General features: G+C 39.4%; 1 protein-coding gene across 3 annotated transcripts in view; it reads right to left on the reverse strand.

Moving 5' to 3' along the window:
- sez6a (seizure related 6 homolog a) overlaps positions 1–20,917 on the reverse strand; it is a 108,277-nt gene that overhangs the window by 25,178 nt on the left and 62,182 nt on the right. For all 3 annotated transcript variants that reach the window (XM_058412798.1, XM_058412797.1, XM_058412796.1), the window contains exon 4: positions 9,645–9,837. In XM_058412798.1, the coding sequence (XP_058268781.1) occupies positions 9,645–9,837 (193 nt within the window). The remainder of the gene's footprint in view (positions 1–9,644; positions 9,838–20,917) is intronic.

Below are 20,917 nucleotides of genomic sequence, written 5' to 3' on the forward strand. Positions count from 1 at the left end.
TTTCACATCAACCTTTACACTATAGGTTTATGTGAAAAGTCCCTGTGTATGTTGTTACTATGGAAACGATCCCATATGCAGTAATACAAATCTGGGGTTTGCCTTGAAGCTGGAATTCCTGACAGTTATAGAAAACAAATCAACCTTCTGTCCAATCAGAATTGAAAACAGAACACATTATAAAATATCAGAGCCAATCTTGTTCCAGCATGCAAACAAATTGACTTCCTTGTTTAAGTGGAATCTAGATTTCTTGAAGGTGTGATATGATGTGTGATGTGGCAATCAGCCTCCTGACGCTTTCCAGATGCAGGGCTATATTTGAGAGCATGTGCCTTCTGTCAAACCCATACATCTTTCATTTTCCAAAAATCCAACAATTAAATGCAACATCTGTTCTGTTATTTAAAAAAAATAAAGAAAAATCCCAACGAGTTCCCGGTTGCCTGTAGCAGGCGTGCGGAGTCACTGCCACACTCAGGGCTTGATGTAATGTTTTTGAAGTGATTGATCATGGAATCTGTGAAGAAGAGAAACTCTGAGGCACGTCCACGCTCAGCCAGATAGCAAGCGTTGTCAGGGCCTAATGCTTTTCCCAGTTCAGGCAAAGTGGGAGTGTTTCGGTGATTAGGCTATTTCCGAACCTTTTCAACAAACATGTCGCATCTGTATCAAAGGCTGATTCGTATTTGTTGCTGTCAGCGTGTCACTGATGCGCCGCATAAAGCTCATTTCACTGTAATCGCTCGCTGTCAGATTCATCTCCATCTCACACTGCCTCATTCGTGACATGCCACAATCTCAAACTGCTTGAATCCATCTGGGACCGGATCAAAACCATCTTAGATTTCAGATTCTTTTAAAGTAGCCTTGATGACAGCACTGCACACTCTTCATGTCTGTCTGGCTGAATATCTGTCTGTCTGTCTCTGTGTTGCTTTATTAGAAGAAACTGGCTCTATTTCCTTTTACAATAGACTCCAACAACAACAAAAAAGCTGTAACTGAAATAAATACTTGTGCATCAACCTTAGAAGTAATATTTACAGATCAAACTTTTAGCTTAAGAGCTTACTATGTACTAGGTAGCAAGATCTCTGCAAAATGTTCAGCCCATTTGTGACCTGAAAATCTTGTAAATAGCTTGAGCAACAATTTTCTTCCTTCAATCTTTCGACATTCAGCACAGTGTGTACGCATTTCTGATGTGAAGTGTCTGGGGTAGGCCTTTTTATCATCACCTTCTAAGTCATTTATCCTCTGCTGATTTTTAATCTGACCAAAATATCTTAGAAACAGAACTTGTTCTGTACCTTGTAGATATTCTGCCTGCATTTACAGTACACTTTGATTGGCATAGTGTGTTTGTGGAAATCGATTCTATTTAATTTCCTAATGTTTGCTTTAAAATGATTGGCCTAAAACAAACAACAAAAACAAATGCACAACCTTGTTCCAAACCTAGCCCAATTTGGCAACCCAGTTCAGTGAAAGGTACCAAATTACTGTTTTTTCTTCCAGTTGTTTGTATCTGTACATGCAGTAGATGAACTGAGTCAACACATAATGAGAGCTGCTGCACATTGCTGTATTCAGTGTGGAAGATGGAGCTTACAGCTGAAAAAAACAGTTCAGCTGCTTGTTGTACTGGACACAGACCCAGGGGCAGACCCAGGATTGACTGCAGAGATTATATCTCACAGCTGCCTAAGGAACGTTTGGGGATCCCCCAAGAGGAGCTGGAATTTGCGGCTGGGGATAGAGAAGTCTGGGCCAAGCCTCTCAGCTTGTTGCCACTGCAACTCCCAACAGGAAAAGAGGAAGGGAAATGAATGATGAATGAATTCTTTGTATTTTTCACACCTGGGTACAGAGCACTCCACACCAATCCTTTAACTGCTTTCTTTTCACCTCAACACCACTACTGCTCTTAAATCCTACACTACTAGCTTTTTTTTTTTTTTTAGAATATATATATACAAGAAAAAGAAAACACACAATAAAACCCATTAAATAAATGCTGTATAAAAACCTCTATAGAAAGCATTTTCTTCTTCTTTTACTGTCATATGTGGCTTTAGAGCTCAGGAACATCTAATAAGTATTTTCTGTGTCTGATTACAATTTGTTTTAAACAACTACTTCATATACAAACAAACTCCATTTCCCAGAAAATACAACCATACAATGGACTACAAACCCAATCACAGGGGGCAGAGCTACAGGTGTCAGGTGTATTGTGACTGTGTAACCTTGGCTTTCTCTCAAACTGTGGATTGGATTTAATAAAAAAAAAAAAAAAAAAATCACATTATTCAGAAGACAGTTTCTGGATTGTAAGTTTAACCTTTAGGTTAACATTTTAACGTTTAAATATTATATCAAGTGGAAATTTTCCCACAGTCATTCCCATTATTTAAAAATAGATTTTAAATCTCTAATTAAAAAAAAAACTTTGGGGTTGTAAAAAACAAGCAAGAACTATAAACCTTGTGGTTTACCTTCCTAAATGGAAGGTAAATGCTTGTTTTTCCTGATTGTGTAGAATCCTGGGAAATGTGCTTTACACCCCATAGTTTGCGTCTAATCTGAGCAGGTGATTTAGAGTCCACTAATGAGGTCCAATTACATCCCTTTGTATTCCTTTCTAACAGGGCAGCAGGTTTTCAATGCAGAAGATAATTAGGAAGTCTCTGAGGAGGAGCATGGAGCAGGAAAAAGAGGAAATGGATCTGGAGTTAAAGCACAGTGTTGAACTGACCCCAAAATGAGTGAGTAGTCTGGTTTAGCTCTTATTCTCTTTAATGGCCGCCGAGCCTGTGTTTGTTTATGCAGTGATGGTGGCTTTGACTTGTTGCTTCGTGCTTGTTTTCTGCTTTGCTGAGATGGATGTGCCGACCATAACAGGGAATAACTGCCTACAAATTATTAATGGTTTATTCTGGGAAGAAAACAGATGTATATCACATGACTGGTCACATGATCGTTGTCCTCGTGCTTGTTTAATATTCCAGGGGTAAGGATGTGTTTCCACAAAAATCCGTTTGTTTTAATGGAAATGTGTAGAAACCTGGGGGAAGAGACTCTGAAATGCCTTTTTTCTAAAATGGTTAGTTGTTTTTAAGACTACCTGAGGATATAAAATCTTTTTATGGAAGTGTAAATGAGTCCTAAAATATTGTTATTGAACATCAGTGTTCTCATGGCGAAGTTCTTCACTCATAACTGTAAATGTGCAAATGGAGTAATAAATACCTTGTTTGTCTGCTTTATGCTAAATATTTTTCACACAACATATTTTGCTTAACAAATATGCCCTTTAAAATATTGAGTGCATACAATGCATTTGCTTGGATTTCTTTAATGAATTAATTGATTTTTTTTTTTAAATTTATTTTATTTTTAAATTTCAAAGTGTTTTCCTTTCTGTTCATCAACATCCTTTAAAGATGTGTCCTGATGGCATGCAGGTGTAATTGCTTAATCTCATAAGCTTATGTGTGTGTATGTGTGTGTGTGTATATATATATATATATATATATATATATATATATATATATATATATATATATATATGTACATATATACACAAATATATATATATATATATATATATATATATATATATATATATATATATATATTTTTTTTTTTTAAGAAAAAAAAATCATTTATTTAGCTGGTTTTAAATGCAGGATTGCTTTAATTGTTTTCACCGAATTTAATCTTCCAAACCATGTGAAACCTCTTCTGGGTGAAATGAAATCTGGGTGATGATATGCTCTGGATGCACAGGGTTAGAGAGAATAAAATTGCCTAGCTCAACAGGGATTTCTTCCATTGTTAATCACCTGCAAGGATTTTTCGCAAGCAAATTACAAGCAATTAGATTGTATTAATTGTGTGTGTGTGTGTGTGTGTGTGTGTGTGTGTGTGTGGAAATGGTGCATACTAATATTAAGAGGAAGTGATGGCCAGTGAGGAATGAATTGTGTAGATTGTAATGTCCCTTATCTGTCACAAATGTAATAAGCCACTTCCATGCTCTATAGCCTGATCGCTACGATTATATGACTGTGCAATCAGGTTCAATCTAGTGTACTGAACATCTAATAACTCACTATGAAGGAAATATGAGCAACACACACGGATCTCAGCAGCCCAGGTTCTTAAGCTCAGCACCGCAGTAATCATTTTGCTGTCACTCCTCTAAGAGCTGCTGATGTACAGATATTAATTACACAGTGTTGAGATCCGTCTCTCTGTAGACTGCGGCGTGGACCTGCGCTCGTTCTGACACGTTTTTCATATACCAGTTATAAGATGAGACAGTATGACTAAATTTGGCGACACAGCTTGAACAGGAACTCTTTTTAAACTTTGGACTTTCATTCAGGCAACTTGTACCTATATAATTCACGTTTCTTCAACTCGTACCTATATAATGCACGTTTCTGCGACTCGAATTTCTCCAAATCAAAATTTTCCGAATCTTAGATACCTATAACTGAAATTTCCGCAGCTCAGATTTTTACAACTCGAATTTCAAATATCTACATGTTTTTTAGATTTATATGTAATGGTTATGTATGTAATCGTTGTAACAGCTTAAATGCAGAATTTATGAATTTCTTATAAATTTCAACATAATTTGTTAGTTCAGGCAAAAAGCTCCTGCACTCGAACTGTTCAGAACTGTTTTGGGGGAAAAAAGTTCATGCAAGAATTTTTCTTAAAATTTCAACAATTCAAATTTCTGCAACTCAACTTGATTTGAAACATTTAGACATGTCGAGTTTTATATGTAATGTTTTTTTTTAAATAGGATTTACATATGTAATACAGCTTAAATGGAATTCTGATTGATTATTTATTTTTAAACTCTAGCATAATTTGTACATTGTGATCATGTACACCATGGGATCTGGGAGGCCATCTCTACTCAAATTAACTCAACTCCAATTTCTGCAATGCAGTTTTTGAAAATCATTCTACAATTCAGATTTGTGCACCTGTATAACAGTTGTTCTCTTTGGGAAGTAATTATAATAAAACTAATAATAATGATAGTAATAGTTGTTTTATTATTATTATTATTATTATTATTATTATTATGATTATCATCCAAGTATATAAACTTGGATAATATGAAAAATGCTTCAAGTAACTTTTTCCATTTAAAGGCTGCTAGTGTTCAACAGAGGAGCTGCCAGGATCCATACACAATGCATCAAACAATCAGACACTGTGTCTGATGAACAGTTAAGAAAAATGAAAACTACGTTACTGGCTGTAAAGATAAAATGAATTGAAAATGAATGGTAGAGTAGTTCATTTCCTCTGAAATCTGTCCATGAGCTTCTGCTGATGTTGTTCATTTCTGCTGATGAATTTCCACGTCTGGTAGACTGCACGGCAGAATTTCATCATCATATCTGACGCCCAGCATGATCGCTGCTTCATGTCCAGACACATTCACTCACATTATGCACTCTGAAAACGTACAATTGTGAACCATGGCAGCATGGATGCTGAATCTCATCCCTCCCTCTCTCTCTCTCCAGCCACTATGTAAATAAAGAGAGGTTGACTAGAGTCCTGTAGCTGCTTCTTGTAGGATTGTGTATAAAATGTTGGCTAAGTACTAGAACCTAGGAGGTTAGCTTGTCTAATACTGTTTTTGTCTAATTACCTCAGAAGTGTCAAGTCGCATCTCAGAATTGTCATAATTGCCCCTGAGCTACAAAGTGAGGAAAAAAAAGCTAGACACCTGAGTGGTGGTTTTTTTTTTTTAAGCAGCAACAAGCTGGATAGTTAACTGTGATGAGCAGAGACTCAACTCGGGGGTTGACCAGCCTGCAGTCAGAGATAGTGATGGTCAACTGGTGAACCTTGTCAGAAAAATGGTTAGATGCATACCTTTTATATAATGAATGATATGCAGAACTTTTGGCAGACAGCTTTGTAAGTAGAAGCTTAAGAAGTTAAAGCAAACAAGCCCCTGAGGAACCTTTTGAGTGAACTGAGTGGTATTTGGATCATGCTGCTGGTTTCTGAATGAGGTTTTGACGTTTCGATTATGCTACTTCAAGGCATGTCTAAAACGCATGTATCACTAGATAAACGTCCTGCTCCTGATTTCAAATGGAGCAGATGATGTTCTGGCAGAATCCTCCACAAACCAAGCGCTTCACAGTGCTGGATCTGAATTAAATCTCAGCCGTCGTTCTCCATAATACCTCCATAAATGAACTCTTTAAAGCAAACGATGAGCAAACAGTCAGCTCATCACCTCCTGCGGCGCTCTCCCGATGAGCACACACGACCCATAATGTATCTCACTAATGCAAACTCACGCATTTGCTCATGTTAACGGCTTTAGTTGGACACGTCAGTGGGGTGGTAACTCGGCAAAACGAACCTGAGCCACGTTCTTATAAAGGAGTTTATAAGGAGCTTAATGCAGCGTAACGCATGCTTGCTTTGACATGTAGTCACTCCAGTGGACGCTGTGTGGCTGTAAAAACAATAAGGTTTGATTTGTATCAATCAGGAGCAGAGGTAATGCTTTACTGTGGATGAGCTTTATACCTGACGACAAGCTGTTTAAAATTCACTATAAACTGCAGGTAAGGGTTTGTTGTTGCATCCTAGTGAATGGTCACTCAAAATGCTTTAGTTAGCTACTAGTGCTGTCTATTATAGGGAATTAATCAACAAATGAATCGTTGTTCCACAGTTTTGAAATCCTTCACCCAGCTGACCTTCCATTACTGTGGTTAAGAAGACATCTGAAGCATACACTTAACTTTACACTGCTCATTTTTAACATCTGCTTTTACACACAGTGTACGACTCAATTATTTAAAAAGGGTCTCGTGTTTTAAGGAGCTTCTCTGATCCTACAAAGATTAAATATAAAAAGAATAAAACAGACATTATGAACTCTACATAATAGTAATCAGTGGATTTCCGTATCAAGAATTTTTTTTTAAAAAAATTCTAGGACAATACAATTGAAGTAATGAATTGGATGAGAGGGGGTGTGTGTGTGTGTAATGACTGCACATTGTTATCAGAGACTAAAGACACTAAAGAATGGAAGAGAAAACAACAAAGTGAGCACACGAGACCGAGGGAAAGAGCAGGAACGTGTGAGCGGCATCTTATTCAACAGGCACATTAGAGACGTGTAAGAACGCGAGCCTGTCATACTTCATTAGTTTCTGGAAACAATAGAATTTAGTCGTGCACCGGGTTATTACTTTCCTTCGCTTTGCACTTCACTCTCTCTCTCTCTCTCTCTCTCTTGCTCTCTCTGTGGTGTTATGAGGAATAGCAGTGCAGATCTGACTGCTCTGGAAATGTCTATTAGCACAATTCTTCTCCCATGTAATTACGCCTCGAAAATGACAGCTGCCTCTCGCTAACATGAGCTGCGCGTGTTTACATGTGTCGAGAGTCGTCAGCGTGCAGCAGGAAAACCAATCGAACACGAGAATCGTTTTGTCCTTTCTCAAACCGTAGCAAGCCACGACCTGTCCTGTCCTACCTTGTCATTTTAATTAAAGCCAGACCTTTAACTCCTTACATCTGCATCTAGACCTCCTTTACTCACCCTGGACATCTTGCATATTACTCTTTATTAATTAACATGTGATCTTTAACTTCCAACATTACCCACAATGCAGGCTGATAACCTGCTGATATTGGTACAGTGGGATTCAGCTCACTCTGCCTAAAGAGAGTGATGCAGCGGCGCTTTAGTGTCCAGCTTTCTATCTTCATCTGTATACGCTACTCAAACAGATCAGCTTTAACTTGGATGCTGTGCCATTATGCTAATCATCTCTTAATTCGTGAACTAGTGGAGGTGTGACTCGGCACAATGCTATATTGTGTTTCAAAATTCTGACTCCAACTTTTACAGCATTGTCATCTTTTCTTCCATGTCGAGTGAAGCTTTTTTTTTTTTTTGGTTAAAATCTTTTTCTCATATCAAACTCTTTTGCAACTGCACTAGACATAACTGCCATAATTTCTCACAGGAATAAAAAAAAAAAATTCAACAAAACATCACCAAATCCGTTAAATGCATCACGCATCATTTCAGTATAAATATAATTAGTGGTGTTTCTTGGTGGAATTTCACTTCCCATACCAAGTTATGATTTAAATGCAATAAACAATCTTCTTTTTTTTTTTTTTTTGTTCAAGAAAAGTTTTGTTCTTTTTACATTAAGTTACTTTATTGAAAAGTAAATAATCTTGAATGTATAAAGCAGCTGGAGTTGATGTGGCTCATTCAGTTGTATGCAAATGAGTCTTAATGCAAACCCTGCCCTATAAACCCTCCCATAACCTCTCTCTCCTAACCCTAAGCCTGTTCCCTAATCCCTCCCCTCCGCAGCAAAAACCCTAACCCCACCCCATAAAACATTTCTGCTAACCCTGTTCCATAACCCCTCCCCCAGACACAAACCCTAACCCCTCCCCTAACCAAAACATGAGTTATGTTCCAATTTCAGCTATAAACTTTAAATTTAAAAACTCAAATCTTTTTGACAATTTTTAATTCAAGTGTAATCTTCATTTCAGTAGTTTTCACAGATTAAACTCCTAACATCCTAACTATTCACCCTTGACTTTACTTCTTTGTTAGCCTGTTTTGCAAAACGTTGCATTCTTGTTCTTCTGATTTTAATGGGTTGGTGTTTTTGCTGGGTACAGACATGTTCCCATCTCATCATCTGATTTTTGCCTTTCATCTGTGTCTGACCTTGAACACAGATATTCCTCATGTCCCTGTATGCTACTCATCCTCCACTCCCACCGTGGATGGATCTAAGCATGATGATTGGATTAACCTACATAAAGACACTCTGCCTCTGGCTCATAATTGTGACGGTGCAGTCGATGGTCATGGCTGTTTTCTCAGAACTCTCACGCTCGTCACCTCACTGTCTGCTTTAAAGAATCCATTTGCCTGATTGATGTAATTTTAGCAAATTTTGTAAAGAGATTCAAAATGCCTGCACTGCTGTTTTTAGACATAGCAGTCGGTCAGAAACAAGAAGTGTTGGTGAGTGTGTAATGATACAATATGATATAATAAACAAGAGACAGGTTACTTGTGTAGGTTGTTGCGAGCCTATAGCGACCTCCACTGTTGATTTGGATGTTTTAACATGAGACACACAAATAGTTGTGAAAATTGGTTGTTTGGTTCACGTTAGACTTCATGCTAGCTTTGCTGCTAGCTGAAAACACAAACAAGAGGCACCAACAACCTCTGACCTTCTTCCAAAACCTTTTTTCTTCGTTATGTCTCTATACACATTTAATGAGGTTGTATACAACAGGATGTGATAAAATGGTGGTTATTAGTTTTTCTCACCATTTTGTTTGATTTACTGTAAATGCAAACTAATATCCGTGGGGAACTGAAGAAAAGTCAGACCCCACACATTGTTAGGATTTGTCAATGGCTAATTTTAGTATTAGCAACACTGTATTGATTTTTTTTTTTTTTTTTCCTACCTTCAGACATTACAGCTAATCAACTACATTTGGGAAATAAACTGCTCGTGAGATCTTGCAAGAATCAGTACCAGCACATGGGAGTGTTCTTGAGTAAGCCTCACCTCTGTAGCGCACCAGCAGGGATCCTGGCCTTGGCTGCTTCTGACTGGTGAAGTGGATGGAGATCAGATTGCTGGAGCTTTTCATCACTAGCCCTCTCATCAGCCCAGATTTGTTGGCCAGGATGGAGGGCTCAAGGCCACCGAGGTCTTCCAGCACCACATTCTCACCTTCCTCCAACGTCACATTCAGCACCTGCAGATGGAGAACATTGTACAGAGAGGGAGAGGAAACTGAGCAATCACGGAGACCAATGATGAAGCAGCTCATGAGCATCATGGTGGTATATTATTGGTAGAATATATACTGACCGGCAGCTTGGCGGATTAGAACCCGAGACTTCAGACAGAACAGAGAACTCTTTCTCCTGTAGTGTTCTCACGATTCCAACCTCGGCTCGTCTCATTTATATTAAAATGTGATAGATTTGATGTCATTTATTATCCAAATCCATTAAACCTTCAGCCTCTAGGAGGCACATTACCACTTTTTTATTCTTCTGACTGATAAAGTTTTTCACAAAGTTTTCTGTGAAATTGTGGGTAAAAAAACCCCAATTCAATTTACATCTTTGCGAGCACACATTAAGACTCAAATATAAAATACTTTTATATTCCAAGCAAAGAAATGTAACAAAACTATAACAAAATATATTTAAAAGATCAAAAATCTTGTTTGTACAGACCAAAGAAAATGAGCATCATTTTTCCCTGTTTTTTTAAAAATTATTTATTTATTTATTTATATATATCTTTCTGTTGTCTCATTTGTTTTCTGTACAGTAAAAAATATACTACACCAGGTTTTTTGGATTTAGGATTGATTGGTTGGATTTCTTTTGATTTTTGTATAAATTTCGTCGGGAAAAATACACTGCTTACCCCGCCCCTAAATTTTACGATACTTACCCTGCCCCTAAATGTTGAGATGTAAGCTGTTTTTAAGCAACATATTCTGTGGTGGGAATAGTTACAAAATTCATAAAGTATATTACTTTTTACTCTTAATATTACAGAAGACACTTCACTTTTATTTAATGCAACTGATAAATTTTCTATCTTTCCAGTACTGGACACATTAGTAGTTTGGTTATTTTATTAGTAGTTACTGAGGAGAGGAATAGATTTTAATAGGACAAAAACATCAACATTTCCATGAAACTCTAACATTTGTTTACCAAAAGTCTTTAAACTGCATCATGACTAAAAGTTCAGCGTCATTTAACAAGAGCGTGTCAGGAGGAAAACGGTCCTGCGCTGCAGAAAAAGGTCAGCGCTATAATTATTGCAGCGCTCAGAGCTGTGAGCGAGGAGATTTGTAGCGAGGGAGTTCCATTAGCGAGTGGGATGTGGAGGCCTTGGTGAGGGCAAGACCCTCCTCTGACTGCCTCTCTCAGGTAATGAAAGTGTCAGAGCGAGGAAACACACTCAACCACACTGCAGTGCCAGAGTGAATCTGACCACACTGAGGGGACCAGCCTGCCAGAGAACAGACCGATGTCAAGGAACCTCATGCCGCCTTGCACTTAATAATAATTATGATTATCATAATAACAAGCATCTGCAGTTTTCCTGCCTCTTTAGTGGCAGAACAGTCAGCAAAGCATCTTGAAATTTTTTAAACCCATTTAGAAAGAAAACTGCGGCTCTGAACCTGATAACTTTTTCCGTTTTGTGTGTATAATGCATGGTGACTCGGGTGAAAGAGCAGCGCTGCTATATTGGTAGTGTTTTGTAAGATCTTGTCTGTAAAAAGAATGAGAAGAGACACTATAGATTATAACCTTGGCCTTGGTCAGTGATGCAGAGTTTTTCCTATTTACAGCATGTTGTAGTGAAAGTACAGGGTATGAAACATACTCCAGCCCTACTGTAATTTTCCACGTGTATATAAAAATCCTTATTTTTGTCTCTCTCCACCCTGACCACACCCGGTCTTGTCTGGTTCTTCCGATTTATTCATTGGCATTGAAACTTGGATTAGCATTCCAACATGAGGATCTGCTTAGCATTGCAAAATTTGAAAGAACAGCACGTGAACCAGGTCATGTATACGGATGTAGGGGCGGTGGTGGCTCAAGTGGTTAAGGCTCTGGGTCGTTGACCAGAAGATCGGGGGTTCAAGCACCAGCACTGCCAAGTTGCCACTGCTGCGCCCTTGAGCAAGGCCCTTAACCCTCTCTGGTCCAGGGGCGCTGTATCATGGCTGACCCTGAGCTCTGACCCCAACCTCCAAGGATGGGATATGTGAAGAAAGAATTTCACTGTGCAGTAATGTATATGTGACCAATAAAGGCTATTTCTATGTACATGGCTGGACGTGGCTTTAACTGTTGCTCCGCTTACAACCCCACCGGAGTGGATATGCTGCTTAAAATGATGCTTATACCTTGTACATAGTTCATATATCATGCGTAGTTGGACACGGTTGAAGAAAAATCTGAATTAGCAAAATTGTTTAGGTTAGTCAGTGACATATAGCTACTGTACATGAGTATTTAGTTAGCTAAGAAATTGAAGCTATTTAAGGAATAAAACATGATGGGACGTAATAATCAAAACAGAAACTGAAGTTGATATGAAGTTGTTAGTGCTTGTTACTAGTGAGCTAGCTAGCATGAGGTCAGCTGGAATGTTGTGTATGTAAAAGCAGAAATTAAATCCCTATTGTCATCCTAGTTTTTTCATCACAGCATAAAGTCATACAGTTGGACTAGGACCTTCAGCCAAGATGAGACGTCACCCATTACTCCAGCGTGTATTTGTTTTGCTCATGTGAAACTTGCCAAAAGTTTAAACGGCTCCATGCTTAACTGAAGTTTCAGCACAAACAAACCTGGCCTTTTTTAAAATTTAATTTCACTCTATTTTATTTATTTATTTAAAAAATAAACAAACAAAAAAAAAAACCCGAGCTGCTCGCTAAAACCGTGCATTTCTGTTAGGAATAAAAGTCGGAGACAATAAGAAACGAGATAGTAAGTCAGCAAGAGAAAAAACACTGCAGCGCTTCGTCATTGTGAGGAAAACCATTTGCTGATTATCTCATGGGCCACGGCTGAATGCAAAACAAGTGCACTTCAATCTCGTCCAGCGCTCTCTCTTTCTCTCTCTCTGTCCTTCAGTGTTATTCGATGCTGGCTGTTTCATGCTTGTATCCCAGCTTCGTATCCCAGCTGCGTTTGTCTGAAGGACACCGGATGCTGGCTTCGACTCCACAGCCTGCGCATTGAAGATTACTTTAATAGAGAGCAAAGCAGGTCTAGTGCTCTAAATATAGATTAGTGCTCCAGAAGCTTCTCCAGGTCCATCTGCTTTGGTACTGAAGTGAGAATTTAACCCTCTCTGACCTACATGAGGGCCTGTGTAAGATTCGGACAGATGACACAAGCAAGTGAACTGAATTCAGAAGAGACCTCGTGAGCAACACTTCAGAATAAAACAATGTTAACCTGCAGCCATAATTTGTAGCAAACCAGAGTTAGGCATGGTTTATACCATTATGCTTTGGATACACTAGAAGGCACCGAGAAAACTAAAACAGTGTTGCAGTAAAGAAAAAAACAAAAACAAAACCACTATTCAACTCCTGAACCAGATGCCTCATGGAACTTTCCGGAAAGCTTTCTATTTCCTGTCTAATATGACAGAGTTCATCAGCTAATTATTCAAGAATTCAGGATAAATCTCGCTGAAAAGCATTTGATCAGATTTACTTCAGCTGTGTTCTGGAAAGATCGACAGACACACAATCCCTGAAAAAACTTTCTTTGTAATGCCTTGTAGCAACATGGTTATTTTGAAGCTCTGTAAAAATGATGTATATTTCTGGCTGCTGAAACAAACCCCAGACAGAGAGGAAAAAAAACCAAACAATAAATGTACAGTGCACTGTCTGTTCGTATCATATTAATGAAGCTGGTCTGTGTCCCACGAGCAGGGTTGTCATGTTTCGTGTATAATATCTGGATATTGCAAATACTGCAAATCAGAAATGCATGTGCAACACATCTTTTAACAGACAAAAACAAAGAAGAAACAATGCATCTGTGATAAACTATCTGCTGTTTCTACAGTGTAATGATTAAAGGAAGTGGTCCAAGTAACAAGTTTGAGAGGTTCCCACTGAACACACGACAGACCCTGGAGAAGGTAACCCACGGTAACGTTTTATTTTCCTTCACACCCCTTTTCTACATCATAGAAGCAAGATCCCGAATCAAAGAAAAAACAAACTCTCAGCCTTTTGGCTCGCGATGTACATTAGCAGATTGACACACTCTTAAGTAGCAACAGAAATTCGTTTCCTTGCAGATCATCTGGTTTTGTCTATAAGTGTTGATGTTACAATAGCTGTAATGTTTGAAGTATAAATCTACAGAAGCCCTGAACTGTATATATAATTTAGATATTAAGTTGAAATAATGAGATACTATGTAACAAGATACTAAGTCTGAACAATGATGTATTAAGTCACAATAAAATACTAAGTTGAAACAGTGTATTAAGTCCAAATAAAATACCAATTCATAATAATGAGATACTAAGTTGTAGTAATGAGATGCTAAGTTGTAATAGCGAGAGACCTAAGTTGAAACAATGAGAGAGGTACTTGTAAGTTGTAATTACGAGACACTAAATTGAAATTGACAGGTCGATATAAGTGCATTTTGCAGACTTCAAAAAAAAAAAAATTGCTTTAAAATGGCACTGCCTAATGTTTGGCAGTCAGTTGATCTGCTGCTCCTGCCGTCTTGTCGCTCTCCTTCAGAATGATGAATGTAACAGAACGCGTGTTCAGACTTGTCCCAAAAGTCCTGAACAAACCACACAATCTTATTGTGGAGAGCCTCGGACGGCTCTCGGTCTCCAGGGGAACACAGAGTGCCCTAAACAAAGCGACATTTCGTCACCCAAGTGTGATGAGAAACTCGGCTGAAATCTGCCGCTCTCTCTGCACGGCTGCGGTGCCATGTAACAGGAAGTGCTGAGAGAGCTGCACAGAGGCCACTGTTATTTTCGCCTGGGTTTCCACATTCAATTACAGAAGGGTTATAGGCTTTAGATGCTGCTCCCCGGGGGCAAATCTGTGACACAGGGATGTGTGTGTGATACAGTAGTGATGTGAGGAGAATCTTAAGCCTGTGGGTTTCTGTGTAGAAATGTTAGCAGCATGATCGCAGTGGCACATGGTTGCATAAATCACTGTTTAAAATAGACAGGAGGAGGGGAAGGAAAAAAAAAAAGATGTGTACCAGGAGACAAATAGAAGGAACCTTCTGCTGTCCTTGTCTGCTGTATTTGCCTCCCTGTAAACAAGATGAGTCGTTATTGAACATCCCACTGCCTCTGCGTCTAACACACACAGCCCTGACACATGCACTGAAGGACAGGATGAGTCCCCACAGGCCTGTCATCTGTCACAAACTCCGCAACCTGTCAGCGCAAGCCCGGGACAGCTGTCCGCGTTTCAATTATTAAGAATCATAACCATGCTAGCCCCAACGTGCGGTGCTGCTGTTGATGAATGTCAGTCGGAACACCAAGGGGACCACCTGCAGAGCGCCAAGCACAAACACCGCCGTTATCGATAGATCAAGATACGGACCGAACCCGATACATTGCTTTTTTAATGAGACCACAGAAAAAAAGGCTACAGAGTGACGGGAGCTTTTGTCTGTCCAGGATTAGATCGGTGTAGAAGGTCGTGCTTCAAGCCGCATATTGAGATTTCCAACTATATGCACCATTTTTTTTATCCTTGCTATTCCCTACATCCTACATCCCAGCACACCTGCTTGAATTTTTCACACTATGATTTTAGTACTTAAACACCTCCAGATTTTTCTCAAAACAAACCTGCTCAGGTGCTTTTTAGGCGTCTCAAGGAGGACCGTGAGGTGCGACAGAGATCCACACTGAGGTTAAAGGAAACAAGTGATACAATTCAGATACCGAAAATATGTCCCTGAATAAGAATATAATTAAAATCCGTCTGGTAAAGAGGAGCGGCGGGAGCATTTTGGTACAGACTGTCACACATGTCCTTCAGACGTTGTCTCAACATGCGAAAGGAATTTAATAATCGCTCGACACCGCTGACTTTGGGCCGGGTTGAGAATTTGAAAAGACGCAGGATAGCAGTGAGGTAAAAGAAGACCGGTTGAAAAAAAGGAAGTACAGATACAACTGTGGGTTGTGTGTATATTTGTGTAGCATGACACACAGCATGTCTGGTGGTGTGTGTGATCTATATTGAGAAACATCGGGGCTTAGACCAGGACTTTCCTCCTGTCAGTGATATGCGATAATGAATACAGCAGTGTGTGTCTCAGTGGCTCAGTATAGTGCGTAGGGGTGAAGCCGAAGTCTTATCACGGCACACAGATACAGATTGCTACACTCCTGTGGACCTAGCCGTGTGTGTGTTTGTGTGTGTACTGCTTCACCTCAGGGGTAGAGGCTGGCTGTCTGTCCACCGTTCCACCAATCTGAGTTTTAGAGAATCTGAGAGAATTTTATCGCGTCTTGTTGGTCATCACAACAACCAGTCAGCTTGTTGAACAATCCTGCAAACGTGTTTGGGGAAAAGACGAGAATCTGCTCCTTCTACGCTTATGATATTAGGCCCTGAAATCTTAAAGTGCATTTAACCATAAATAAAAATGTTAACCTATCTCTGATAATATTCTTTCATCCTTTACAAGGTTTCTTCAATGACTGGCTGCATTTATTTATTATAGCACTGAATTATCAAAAAAAAAATGCATACAAAATGTGGTAAACTAGCATCCATTCTCATGTCTTATGGATGTTTAAGATTTTCTAACCATTTCAGTTCCTGCCTATAATTTATGACTGACCTTGTTAAACTATTTCACTGACAACAAAGCAAAGAAAAATACTTAAGTCGTCTTCCTGCAATATTTGGATGATGTATATTCCTGTTGAACAAGGATCAACCTTGTTAAAGGTTGAATAAAACTAAAATGTAGCCTTGGTTTTTCACGATATCATGGCCAAGTCAATGGAAAAAGATGTTTTGAGCTGGAGATGTTGCTACCCAACAGCCCCTGCATGTCACATGACCTCATTGAGAACTCTCCTGTCCTGTTTCCTATACAACTGTATTATCTTATTTCTCTGCTTAGTGTTTGTGTCTTGTTGTCGTGCATCGCTCTCATCGCCTATAGCCTGTAAGTTCATAGATCGTGTTTATGCTTCTAATATCGATGTTGTTCATTTTGTTTAATATTAAAATGCCAGCATCTGGCTTCACCTCCACGTTCCGGCCCTATAGATGTTTCCAGCCCTGTATTAAGCTGAGTAGTTGTTTATCTGAAATATGCACATAATTTGTTGTGAAGGCCACTTGTATATGCATATTTGTGAATGTAATATCATATCACTTTGAATCTAATGGCCCCCAATCATGGAATCACTTGGTTTTTAATTGAATATTCACTGGTGAACAAAAGACTAACATAGCATGGGCTTCATTTGCCATATGCTTGAGAATAAACAAATCTTTGAAGTAAATACACCAGCGTTTTAATTCTTAACCTTTACCGACAGCATCTGTAGCATATTACTGTGGACATGATTTTCCCTGGAACTAAGAACAGCCCACAAAACCTGTTTACTTCCAACTTGCTTATAATAAAGATCTGGCAGAAGGCCAAGCAGAAGCAGTGCAGATTTTCCAAAAATGATTTAATCCAAAGCGCCTTTGAATCCCATTCTGTTTACGGTGTACCTTCTGATTGTCAGGGTACAGTGTACAATATCTCCTCGCACTGTAGTGGAAAAGTAACACCTACAGAACACCATAGGAAAAACTTTTCCTCTCAGCCTTGCTGAATCTGTCTGAGTGACTGCGAAGTATTTGCCTACAGTGTGTGAGTGTATATAAATATTTACGGAGGAGTAGTTCTCTCCTGTCAAGGTTTTTCTACTCGTCCTTTATACAATGAAGCGATGTGACACGGGTGTGGATGTTGCTGAAGCTCAAGTCCAATATTCCAATCAGATCGTCAGACAGTTTTTAGTGACAGTCTTGAATTAAAGTTGGTTTGGGATTGTGGTCTAGGTGTGGAAAAAAAAATCTATAGACCCCATAGCTGGAACAAAACAGATTGTTTTATTTGTAGCTTCAACAACCAGGAAGAGTTAGAAATATAATATAATGCAAAATTTTCCAAAGGTTTTCCGTAGTATGTACTAATGTCTTTTTTAATTAATGAACTAGCACTCCAAACGTTGTTACATCAGTAAAACTAAGCAATTTCTGAGAACCTGAACATGGTAATGGGCCACACACTGGAGCATGGATTTTACGGTGTCCATGTACCATCTGACCCCCATAACTATATTATTAACAAATAACTGATTGGAGAAGCCTTAGATTTTGGTCATTATATTTGGTTATTATATTAAGACCAAATGTTCTATGGATGTACAACAGGAAATTGTAGTAAAGACGTTTTTCCTTGAGGAATCAGCAGGCTCGTGCTGGTGACTGTTGGAATGGGAAGGGCGCACTTGCACCTCAAGCCATGCAACTCGCCTGATTTGCATCCTTGCTGCCTGATCTGAGTTTGGCGGCAAATACAATGCTGCAGGCAGGGAGGAAAAATCTGAGTGGGGCAAAAAAAAAAAATTCCACTCACTTGTAGCCATTTTTATCTCATCTGAACATTTGTGTCCCTTCATCTGATTTTCGTTATCAGCCTGTGTGCTGTTTCCAAAAAAATTCTGAGCAAAGGGCAAGCAACACTTCTTGTCCTCTTCATACCTGGTGTGCGTTTAACACATTCCCACTACACACAATAAAATGGCTGAGCAGTACTCGGGTATGTGAGTTAGAAGTGCTGATGAGTACAAATCCAGTTTAGAGAGAAGCTCTCATCTGGAGGGTACTTTAAGGGCCAGGGGAGTGATGATTAATATGATTTATTCATGCACGGCCTCATGATACAAAGGCATGGCATGCTTAATGCTCAGGAATTCCTTTCATCAAGCGCATTTCTCCCAATGGCACAAATATTTTCCCAAACCAAGACTTGCTCCTGTGCATCCCAAGTCTTGTTCACGAAACATGAATTATGAAGCAAGATGGATTTCTATCATTCGAATAAAGGAGCTCGATCCCAACTAGCCGCTTGTGAATTTGCTCTGGGGTTTAGCTTCGCATTCATTTGAATATATGCATATTTTGAAGCCGAGCCATCTGCTTTTCACCTCTTCATCACGTCTCGCGGTGCCCTTGCCGCCATCCTCCTCCGATGGGAAATAATGTCTCCTCTTGATTTCTCCTTTATGATGCCTAGCTGGGCCGAGGAGCAATTAATGTCACCTGAAAGCAATTCTCGGGGTGGGGGGACGCCACGGGAAAAACTCATTTCGGCTTCGGTGGCAGGACCCTGGAAAGCTCATCAGGATCAGACGGCCCTCCTTTATGTCCTGTCAGTGTGCTGGAGGGCTCTAGCATCAATGCTTCTCTCCATCACTCTCAAGGTTTATTACAACTCTGTGTGCCTCTCTCAGGCTCTGGTAATTCTTTCCGTGGGCTTGTTCCATGGAGTCACCAATCAAAACACTGGAACGAGGTTCGGCAAAATACATAATTCACAAGCAGATGGAAAGATGCTGATTGATAAGCCGAGGGAAAACGGAGAAGGGGGAGATATGGTGCATAGTTTGATGACAGAAAGCACTGTTGGAAGAAAACTTTTAGCCTGCTTAGTTATATTGCATCAATGGTTTTTCAGGTACAGACCATCTTGTCACTGACCTTAATCAGTTATACCAACCATGTAGGTACACAATTACTGACTGTTCTCCATTAGCTTTACTCTGTACCAGAGAAATTCAATTAAAATCAGTAATGGTCCAGTTGCTTACAAGGCTTTGGATAAGCAAATAACATGTCTGAATGGACAACAGTAGCTTCTTAATGCTTAGCTCCCTATTCTAACCGCTGGTCACAATTTGTGGGTAGTGTCCAGAAGAATTCTGTCACAAGTACAGACAGAGGAAATAAGATTCCTCCATAGACTTGCAGGCCTTACTCTGTCTGAAGGGAGGATCTTGACAATCCAGGAGAACCTTTTGAAATAGGTCCTCTGAATTGAGATGAGAAGGTTTAAGTAGTTTGGGCATCTTGCAAAGACTCCGCCAGTTCAGCTACTGGTGAAGCTGTATAACAGCTGCCCCAGTAGAAGGACACCCCGGAGCAAACCCATGACCTGCTGGAGAGATTATATCTCACTTTAACTGGGGATCCTATATGAAGAGCTGGAATCTGTCAGTGTTTTACTGCTGCAATATTTTTCAAGTACTCAGTCTGGTCCTCTGTAATACTTACAGCATCTTGACTGTGCTTCTCCAGTTAATGACCCCTGATCTGTTTCTTTTATCAATGGACAACTTATGGTAGTGTGCATCAGCCATTAACTAACCTGGTGACAAGTCAGTTATTTACTTTAGTAACCACATTATGAATGATTAATCCAGAGCCAGACAAATTTGAGGAATACTGCATGTGAGGCAGCACAAAACATTCCACTGCGGAGTATCTCTCACACTTTTGGGATGTGGAAGAACACCCAGTGGCCATCCAGAACTCTGCACAGACAATAATCAGAGCTTAGTGGATTGAATCCTGGACTCTGGATTTCTGAGACCACAATACTTCTTGCTGCACCAGGTGGTGATTTAAATCGGTAATTACATTGTTCTTTGGACTATAAACATGCTTTAGCAGGCTTATAGTGCATTTAAACTGCATCCTCCCTTGATGCGCATCAGCCCCAAATGCTCCCCTTATGCAAATATTGACTGTCTTTATTCACTATTGATTTAAATTGGACTTGGGCTGTTGAGTACACATGCATATGCTTATTCATTCATCCAGAACAGATGAAATCTTGTTTGTTTTTGTGTCCTAATATGCCACCTTGCATGGCAAAGTAAAAGAGGTCTATATATCTATTAATTCAGTGGATTACTTTGTTTTAATTAGCTTAAACAGCATGACCGGTCATATACTGCTGACAAGCCCTTCTAATGCTGCCAACTTTTGCAGCCAATGCCAAGAGGATTTAGCTTCCTTTGTGAGCAAAAAGCAGATTTCAAATGAAAGTGCTCCAATCGACAGAGCAGTCGTTCCTGCATGTGAACGAGTCTGCACGACAGTGACCGACAGGACTGATTACTGAATACATCGATCGGGAAGTTGGGACGTCATGCCCTTAGATAGCCAGCGAGACAACAAA

The sequence above is a fragment of the Hemibagrus wyckioides genome, linkage group LG16, assembly GCF_019097595.1.
Source record: "Hemibagrus wyckioides isolate EC202008001 linkage group LG16, SWU_Hwy_1.0, whole genome shotgun sequence".
Classification (NCBI taxonomy): domain Eukaryota; kingdom Metazoa; phylum Chordata; class Actinopteri; order Siluriformes; family Bagridae; genus Hemibagrus; species Hemibagrus wyckioides.